Source organism: Marmota monax, unplaced genomic scaffold (assembly GCF_021218885.2).
Source record: "Marmota monax isolate L192 unplaced genomic scaffold, Marmota_monax_Labrador192_F-V1.1 WCK01_AAM20220418_F8-fsc00154, whole genome shotgun sequence".
NCBI lineage: Eukaryota > Metazoa > Chordata > Mammalia > Rodentia > Sciuridae > Marmota > Marmota monax.
Genome location: NW_026691933.1, coordinates 3,054,913 through 3,064,784, shown reverse-complemented (window position 1 = coordinate 3,064,784; position 9,872 = coordinate 3,054,913). Strand labels below are relative to the sequence as shown.

The 9,872-nt window shown below is 40.2% G+C and overlaps 1 protein-coding gene across 1 annotated transcript; it reads right to left on the bottom strand.

Annotated features, from left to right (window-relative positions):
* Nucleotides 1–567: 567 nt before the first annotated feature.
* Nucleotides 568–2,313, bottom strand: LOC124091162 (protein DEK). Its single transcript, XM_046442452.2, has 2 exons — nucleotides 1,194–2,313; nucleotides 568–1,086 (listed from the first exon to the last, which is right to left on the bottom strand). Exons 1-2 carry the CDS (start codon nucleotides 2,247–2,249, stop codon nucleotides 1,006–1,008), a joined length of 1,137 nt encoding a protein of 378 aa, XP_046298408.1. The 5' UTR covers nucleotides 2,250–2,313; the 3' UTR covers nucleotides 568–1,005.
* Between the last annotated feature and the right edge of the window lie 7,559 nt (nucleotides 2,314–9,872).

Here is a 9,872-nt window from a genome sequence, read left to right as displayed (position 1 = left end):
GTACTTTTATCATAATTATAAAGGTGGCCAGATTTCCTGTAAATATCAGCATTTTATATGGTCAAAATCAGTTAATAAAATTAGTTCATTTACTATAAGCCAAATGTGCTTGTACTCAAGCCCACCCTTTCCCAAAGTTTTTGAAGCTTTGATGTGTTGATTTTGGTCTGTCCTTAATATAAAATGCGTCCACAGACACTTTTGCAGAGTTAACACAAACTATAGATGGATGACACTTTTCGAGGCATAGCAGAACTAGACAGTTCCTTCAGTGTTCCCATCACTGAATTCTGACTTCCCCTGCTCTGTCACTCCATCTCGCCAAACACTGACATTTCATAGTTTACAAGTGTAAATAAAGGTCCCTACCTATGTTGAATTTAAAAACTGATCTGCACAAAAGAAATAAAAAAAACTTTATATACAACAAATTGGTTTTTTAAAAATACAAAAATAACATCTGTCATTTCTGTCATGCTGACAATTTGACATATATACACATACAGAAGAAAGTTCCAATTTAGTCACTTGGCTAGCTGTAACTTGTTAAAGATGAGCACACCGCCATTGAGTTTTCACATTGACAGAAGAAAATGTGTATTCAAAATATATAGTAAATACTGCAATTCTCTGCATGTATAAATGCTGGCTATAATAGTTTTGTTCTACTTGATTAAAATATGTCTTAAGCAGTCTAATGTTAAGTGCACTAAAACCCACAACACTTCAGGAATCTATGACCTTATATAAAGAAATCCAAAATGTACAAAGTACAACTATAAAAGCAAGGAACAATTACTGCCATGCAAGATTTTAAACTAAAAACTGCATAGAAATGCAATTTAAAGCGGCAAACTGATTTATGTAACACTCAAGATAAAAAAAAGGTCAGCAGTAATCCTTAACGAGAATTTAGAAAAGGAAATACATTCTCTTTGCTGGTATAATGGTATAAATCAGATCTTCAAATCTATGGGAACAAGTCATCTGTCTCTGTCCTGTATCTCAAGAAATTAGCTCTTTTACAGTTGTTTTTATGAAGTCTTTTCTCTCAGTTAAATCATAAGCAGGATAATTTTCATATACCTCCACAGGGATCTATCCCTCAGCTCTCCTGTGGCTCCACCTTCTCTTTTCCCAGCATTTGCCCCCTGGCTCTTCTCTGGTCCCTTTAGAAATATTTTCTCACCAACTTGAAGCTCTTTGCAAATCTGCTTCATTGTGACTTCCTCCAAGTTGGCATTGGCCAATAATTTCTTCACTGTTTCTTTTATCTCTTCATCTGTAGGTGGTTTCTTCAACTTTTTAATTAAAGGTTCATCATCTGAACTATCCTCAGATTCACTTTCTTTTTTAGAACTGTTTTGATTCTTCTTGGTGGTACTACTATCTGCCTTCTTAACATTTGCACTCTTTACAGACTTTTTATTTTTAGGAGTACCTTTCTGTTTCACTTTTTCCTTTTTAGAGGTCTTTTTTGGTGGCTCCTCTTCACTTTCTTTATCTTCTTCATCGGAAGACTCTTCCTTGTTTTTCTTTTCATCTTCATCACTACTAGATTCATCTGACAGAATTTCAGGACATTTGGTTCGCTTTGCCTTTCTTGCCATTCCAGAACTATTCCGTTCTTTTTTACTGCCTTTGCTAGAAGTTTTTTTAGATTTTGGCAATGGTTTGCCAGAAGGCTTTGGATGCATTAGGAAATTCAAGATCCTCTTCACTAGTTCACTATTTACACCAGATCTCTCCAAATCAAGAACTTCACAGATGCTCTTTAACATGGCATTTCTAAATTTTTTCAACATTTCTTCTTTCTTTTTGTATTGGATACTCCCTTTTTCAAATGGAAATCCACTGAACTGCCCCACATTCTTCTTTAATGAGGACACAGTGCCTGGTCTGTTGTAAAGCAGTTTGTGTAGATTTCTAAGTTCATCCGTTTTTTTCTTGCTCAGAAAGAAATGTATCCTTTCAATTTCACAAAGTTTCTGCCCCTTTCCTTGTGCAATTGTAAATGGCTCTCTTTGTAAGGAAGATACTTGCATTGTCAACCTCTCTACTTTTTTCTTTTCCCTCTTGCCTTCAACAATGAGACTCTTTTCTTTCTCCTCCTCGTCCTCGTCGTCGTCGTCGTCGTCCTCCTCCTCCTCCTCGCTCTCCGCTCTGGGGTCGGGCAGGTCGGGCTCCTTCTCGGACTCGGGCTGGGCGGGGGCGCCGTCTCCGTCCGCGGCAGAGGCCGAGGCGGACATGCTGGACCTGCGGGCAGGGAGAAAGCCGGGCGCCTCGGACGCTCGCTCCAGGACGGGGCGGCCGCGCGCTCCCAGCCGCCGACGCCGCCGCCCTCCCGGCCCCGGGCGCCCGCGTCCCCTCGAGACTTCTGATTACAGATGTACAAAGGGTGATACGAGGTGCCGCTCATCCTGGTGGCCAGAGTTGGGTTTGGTTTCCATAGGTTGCATTTTTTGGCCATGCACATCACTAGTAACCCCCTGAGAAATTCAGAAGTCATAAGACATGATGGAATCTGGATGTCTTGAGACCTTCTTTCTAGTCCCTGTTCTTTTAATAACTAGCTGTGGACATGGGAACATTCTCTCACCTTTTTGTTTCTTAATCTTATTATTGACTAACTATCTGGTCTTAGTTATTCCTGAACTCCATTCTAGCTCTGAATGGACTTTCTGGCTTTCCTGCTGTTGGAAATTCTGCTGATGTGAGTGATTTTTAAAAGAAATGGTCTGTAGAATCTGGAGTTCTTAACTCTGATTGTGGGACTCCTCACAATGTGGAGTTTTGAACACAACATAAGGTTTCCCAAACAACAGTCCTTGCTTTCTTGACTAACTGCGGAGGCCCAACATTTCAGTTGATGCTGCTTCTCCCAGATAGAGTGGACACTCATTTATGCAAAGGATATCAAAGGAAGAGATAAATGGCTGATATGAAAAAATTATTTTCTTTCCAGAACCTCTTGAATATTCATTTCAGCTGTCTGAAGTGGTTGTTATACAAAGATTAGGAATTTCCATTCCTTAAATGCCTCCTCGGCTAGGCATCGGGCTAAATGCTTTCCATGTGTCCCTCACTGAATACTTAAAGCGGTACACTCAGGTAGTTATCCTCAATTTACATGTGAACCTAGTAGACAGAAGTTGCTCACTAAAATGCTATTATGAAGGGGGAAAATAAAGAGAGAAGAAGGTCAAAGGAGAAGAGGAGAAACAATGGGCTACAACTGAAATCATTCACTCAAATCCTATGGAAAACCATGCTGTGAAATTGGGTTTGTCCCATTCCAAACTTAGCGTTTGATTTCTTCCTGATTGTTACATTCAAAAAGTCCTATTCATCTCTCCTTCCTTTCACTTAACATTTCCTGGCATAAGTCATCAAAAGGCTGTGTGAAAAATGTCAATGTTTTCTGCTAGAGGAATGAAATGGCAGCCCTAACCCTGTCTTTCTCGCCTCCCACCAGGTTACTTGGTCAGATTAGCCTCACCATTAGCTAGTTTGGGGCCAAAGACATCTATTATGGACACATTTTAAGAATGGACTGAAAGAAATTTAGGCAGTTCAAGTGCTGGGAGAGGTACCGCAGCAAGGGATGTCATCTTGTCTTTGTAGGGAGAGAGGCTTTGAAAGAGGTATGATGAACTGAGTCATTTTTGTTGACCAATATTCCCCTTCAGGGTGATTTTTTTGTATCTCAGTCCTGTACTGAGATACAAAATTTGACAAATTGATCATAGTTCATCTCTATTATATCGTAAAACCTAACTATCGACCAGAGAAGTACGTTTTTGGTTAGCTCTGAGGAGCCTTGTTCTGGGAGTCCTCTCCCCACTATTTGCTGCTTACAATTAACAACTGGACTTCTCCCAACATTCAAGCCTTGCCTTAGCCGAGGAAGATACACTCCATCATAGGCCTATTAACCATAGCTGTGGTGGCAACAGGGGTGTCTGCATGGACATTAGAGGGCCATCTTTAATTATCCTTTCTCTATGATATGGGTCACAGTATGCAGGTTCAATTTCAGTGTGAACTGGTCCACATTTTTTTTCAGTGCTCTGGTTTACACACTAAACCTGACCAGACAGCTTGCTGTGCTGTGAGGTGTACATGGGACCAGAATGCTAACGACTTGAGACAAAACCTTTGTCTCCATGGGTGAAGTCATTTATTTCACAGGCTCCCCCTGACCCAGGCTCTCTACCCAACGTTTCTCTCCAGTTGATTGACATCTGGGAGGAAATGCTTTCTTCCTTAAAGAGAAAACTGAAATAGGGAAGAGAGTATTAAGAGCAGTTTAAAAAAAAAAAGGCTGGGGCCACATTGCCTCCACTCTCTCTGCCTGCCCCTAGACCCATGCCACCTCCTCACTGATTTGATTTTGGGTAGAATAGAGAGGGTGGTGCTAAGGACTCCTGAGTGCTTTGCTCCACGCGTGGGCAAACCCCTCATATTTCAGACCCCTTTGTATAGCTGATACAAGAAGGAGATCTCTGTCATTTGAATAGAAGTACAGAATGATAGATTTTCAGCCCATTACAATTCATTCCTTGTTGTACCATATACTTACTCAGGACCGACCTGGCTATGGATCGGGACAGGGGAAGGACTGCCATTTTGACAGCTCCAGCTTGGCCCAGTTTCAATCCCATCGATGATTCTTTTCTGACTTGCTGCCACCATGTCCCCGCAGTTGGTTTTCCAGCTATTGTGTCCAATCTATTAGGATCTTATCTGCCGTGGGTCACCTCCCAGAAGCAGACTTTCACCATTCTTACTGAAGACCCTGACCTGGCACCAGCTCTCAGCCTTGGCCCTGTGTGACCTTCTGAAATTGGGTCCACTTATGGCTATATATTTTCACTCATTCCTAAGCTCCATATCTGCACTTTGGATAGCTGATTTTCCTATTTCTTCAATTCCCACAATGGAGACTGGGTGGTATAGGCCTGGATGGTCTGGTTCTATGGGGCTGGGCAGTAAGAGGATCCCTTAGGTACAAACAGTGAGAGGGTAAAAGTTAGAACTAAGGAGAAAAGAGTAAGGAGATCTCATATAAATTTCAGGAGCTACATTGTCTTATCAGTGTGAGTTAATGTTCAGAGGAAAAAAGATGAAAATGAGCAATGGTGAGAAGTGAGCCTATGGAACAGTCCCTGAGCCTCACATATTCCTCCACCCCTGAGTTTTGCACATTTCTATCAGAGATTTTATGGATGGAGCAGATTCATTCACAAAGACTGGGAGTAAGGGCAGGTTATGCCTCCAGCAGGTAAACCCATACTTCTGTTTCAGATCACTACTGAACTTGGTTTTGACACTGTGGTTTAATAATTGGAAGAGTGAAATCACAACAAAAGTATAGGCAACTACATATCGTATCTGTTTTCTTATCCTGGGGTCCTCAAAGAACTGGATGAGAAGAATAACTTCTCTTCCCTTTCTAGATGCCAAAAGTCTGGCTTTAGTTTTCTTTAGCAGTTGACTTTGTCAAGCTTACTCCAATAGAACAGCCTTTTGTGTATTTTTTTTTTCTGCCAAATCCCCTTGGCCTCTGAACTAAAGCAAACTCCACTGAATGTTACTGCTGAATAGCTCGCGGCATGTTTACGATACGTATGACTTTCTCTGGCTGACCTCACTGGAGGGGGCTGTTGCTTAGCCAGGGACCCATTTAGAGTGGCAGGGGATGAGAAATTATAGGCCGTCCAGCCTAACCTCAGAGGTAGGCAGATCTGAGAGGCATTAAGGAGGAATGAGATCACAAAACATCTGGAGAAATATGAACTGACAAAAACTAGCCATTGTGGTTTCAAAAAGGGTAAATTTTATTTGACAAATGCAGTGGGGAAAAGAGAGAGAGAGAAAGGAGGAGATAATTTGAAAAGCAGAGGGTTATAAGACAGTGGACATAAACTACTAGGATTTCCAAAAGGTTTTGACAGAGTATTGCTAAATGGGCTCACACGTTGGGTGGCACCTCTAAGCTTCCCAAAGGGGTGAACCTCAATCATTGCAATAAAGAGCTCAAGTCAACTGATAATTAGACTTTTCTTTTCCTAGGGGCACTCTCCTAAATCCTCAGTTACTATACACTTGGGTAGTAAGGCTACAGCCAAGTAAGAATGTAGAGTTTAAGTCTTCCAACTTTCTCTGCAAGGTGCTTAGTATAATAGGTTCGCTTGGAGTATCTACAAAATCTGTTCTGCAAAGATGGCTGGGTTGCTTAACTAGGACCATCAAGACACTGAGGAAATGACTTTCTAGGTACAGATCAGTCAACTTTGACAGGCCGAATGCACCGGTGTTTGTAAATAAAGTTTTATTGGAATACAGCCATATCTATTCATTTACATATTATGTATGACTGCCTTTGTGCTGCTGTGGTAGAGTTGAGTAATTGTAACTGTGTGTGTTCCACAAAGCCTAAAATATTTGCTATGTAACTGTTTATAGAAAAGGCTTGCCAATCCTATTTTGGTTTATCTGTAACCTTTTTCTACCCATCATTTAGTAGTGGTTCTCTATTACTTCCCTCTGTTTTCTTTTGTCCACAGCACATGCCACTCTCAGAAATATCTTGTTCAGTTATTTAGTTATATTCTGTCTGCTTTCTCCTACTGGAAAGAAAGGTCCTGGAAGGCAGAGGTCCTTTCTGTCCCGCTCATCATGGGACATATTGAAGTTCTTTATCATCATCACAGGAACAAATAAATGAAACTTTGCAAAAGACAATAGTGAAACAAGAGGATGAGAATAAGGTCATAAACATGCTGAGTGGCTTGGTCATATATTTGTGCTTTCTGCTTAGCTGGTCAAACAACATGAGCCCCACATTCTCCAGAAGGAAAATACAAGTAGATCTACCCACTCACTCTTATGGCAAATCGTCGTGACTCACTCTAGCCAACATAGGAAAATATTTTCTTCAATGACTGGTGAAATTTTCAGCCATGGATATTACATACTTATCAGTGGTGGTCTGCCCCTTCTCTAAGATGGCTCCTTTGTCCTCTGTGGCTGCTCCATGCCCATAACCATGATAAGCAAACGTGTCTCCCAATGTCTCAGCCGTGCCCTTGAGGTGGGTAAGTGGAAGCCAGCAGAGACACCATACACATGCAATGATCTAAATTAATCCTGCTTGCCATTTGGAATTTGGGCTTTACCTATATTATACTTGTTTTTAGCCCTTAAAAAGTAATTAGGAAATTGATTGCTATAATTACATAAACTTGAAAACCAATTATGCAGTAAAATAGAGCTTTGTGGTATTAAGGAAACAATAGTGTGAGCCTCTTAAGAGTTAATTTGAAAAATCCCAATATTTCTTGAGTGCTTAGAGAATAATCTGCAATATAGAAGGACATAACTCTACCTCCTGGGTTATCTTTTTCCTGGCACATTTCTCATGAGAGCTCTAAAACAAGCACAGTTCATTGGGTAGCGTGGTATTTTTGAGCTATGCCATCTGGAAGAGGACAGAGGTGCTTATCTGTAAGAAAATTCTCTTTATTCCATAGATATTTTAATTTGTCTTAAAATGACTGTCATGGGCTACTAGGGTCAAATCAAAAGGACTCAGGAGCCAATTTTAACCAAGCTTCACTGGTGCAAGATAGAACAATTTGAGCATAAAATAAGGATAATAACTGCAGTGGATTGTCACTCATTAAATATGATTAAATCCATGAGTTAAAAATGACATTGGAAAAACAACAACAACTAGCTGCTCACCATTGGAGAGTGCTAGGGAACCCACTCACTATTTTGAACACAAAAGAGAAAGATTTAAATACTTATTTTGCCTCTCCTACATAAGCTGTGCCAATGGATAACAAATAGTAGAGAATGGGAAATTAATTTTTAAAAAGTATCTAATAAGTTGAGAAGAGATGATGGAATAGAAATAGCTCCAATATGAAACCACCAGTAAATTAGTGGATCACACCATTTAGCACAAGTGACTGACAGCATCACAGAGACTACTGGACATTTGTGCCTCCTTGACCAAAGAACACATAACTACCATCAAAGTAGTCTTTAGTGGGTGAATTTGAATCTGATCAAGGCTCTGGATACTATCACCAATTTACAGGAAATGCAAGGAATGAGAGGATCATGTTAAAAGATATCACATGAATGCAATCAGCAAAAACCAGCTTGGAAAGCTTTGCAAAAAAAACAGCAAAACTTCTTTTTTTCTTTAGCACCTAAATAGAAAAGGAGGATGAAGAGAGGGAACTTACTGATAGAAAGAAAGTCAAGAAATTTATCAGCCAGTCATATGTATGGACTTTTCGATCCCATAAATCATAAAAATAATCAACATTTTTCAACTGGAAATTTGAACACTGACTACATGTGTATTAAGGAATTATTGTTAACTTTTATGTGTGATTTTGATTTTGATTTTGTGTTTGAAAGTCCTTTTCGTGATACTACTGAATCTTGGTGAATAATATCATGCACTTGATTGGCATGAGAGTAGTACATGGCAGAGAGTGAGGGTGCCATGAAACATGATTAGTGAATTGTAAATTGTTGGGTGATGGGTTCATAGAGTTCATTATACTCTTCTTTCTACTTTTGTGTACGAATGGCATGTCTATTATAAAATATATTTTTTAAAATGACTATCTTGGCAAAAAGAGCCAAAGTTGTTCAACTTGTTCTTTTAATGGCAAATAGGGAAGGTGACACTTGAGTATAAATTATTCATTTAGAAACTTATCTGCATGTACCTATTCTATATAAACAATGTTTTATAAGTAATGTAGTATAATGTTATTCATAATAGTATTATATATATAAGTTATCATGTATAAGTTATATAGATAATGATAACATATAGAAGTTATCTAGATAATCACTAGGTTATCTAGATGATTTAAAAATATTTAAATAATCAGTCCAGTGATTTGCTTAATATAGTACATGCTACCAATAAATCATGGAATAACATACAAAGGCAGTACAAATCCCATCAGTTGATTTGTGTCTTTCTTTACCCAAAAATCCACTATGTGCCCACATGTAGTCAGGCCCTAAGGATACAAATCATCTCAGCCATGGTTTGATCCTGGAGAAGCCAATTTTCTCCTGGGGAAGATGCGTGTGTAAGAAGCTCAGAAGAGCAGAGTAGCAGCCCTGTGAGGCCTGGCACCTGAGGCACAGGGAGTGCGGTCAACTCCACCTGGAGAGAAGGGCGGGGCCAGCTGGAAGACAGCCTCCTTACATGAAAGCAGAAAAAGGGAGAAAGTAGCCAGGTGTTCTGTGAGGGCATTTACCTGGCTTTTGCTTAATAGGGCTGGATTATAGAATGTATGGGGAAGGGTGAGAGGGATGAGTCTAGTTGGTGAGAATTTTGTGCTAGAATTTTGGAGGATGTGGAAGAAGAAAAAGGTGATCTGCTCCGTGCAAAGTCCTTAACCTCTCATCTCAGTTGCCTGCATGGCTCTTGACTGTGACAATTGATGTGAAGCAAATTTGCTCTCAGGAGATGCTTCCCAGAATCCCACCTGCACTCCCTTCCTGCCAAGCTCTATGCTTGCAGCCTGGCCTTCCTAACCCCCTGCTCTGTCCTCTGTCTCAGCCCAGGCTTCTTTTGCTTATCCTTTCCCTCTAAGTCTCCAGAGACCAGAGGCTCTCTCTGATTTTCTTTGCCTGCATTAGCTACAACTGGATGCTACTTGAAATTGATTCACCAATGACCTTCATGCCTTTTTTTTCAGTTGAGTTTCTCAACTAGAAAGTACTTTAATTTCCAATTAAACAATTTTAACTCATTTCTTTCCTTTCCTTCATTCTTTCCTCCCTCCCTCCCTCCCTTTCTCCCTCCTCCTTGCTCTCTCTTTTCC

Coding starts and splice junctions, on each gene's coding strand:
- LOC124091162 (XM_046442452.2), bottom strand. CDS start 2,249: ATGTCCGCCTCGGCCTCTGCCGCGGACGGAGACGGCGCCCCCGCCCAG. Junction 1,087..1,193: donor AGATTTGCAAAGAGCTTCAA/GTTGGTGAGAAA, acceptor ATCCCTGTGGAG/GTATATGAAAATTATCCTGC.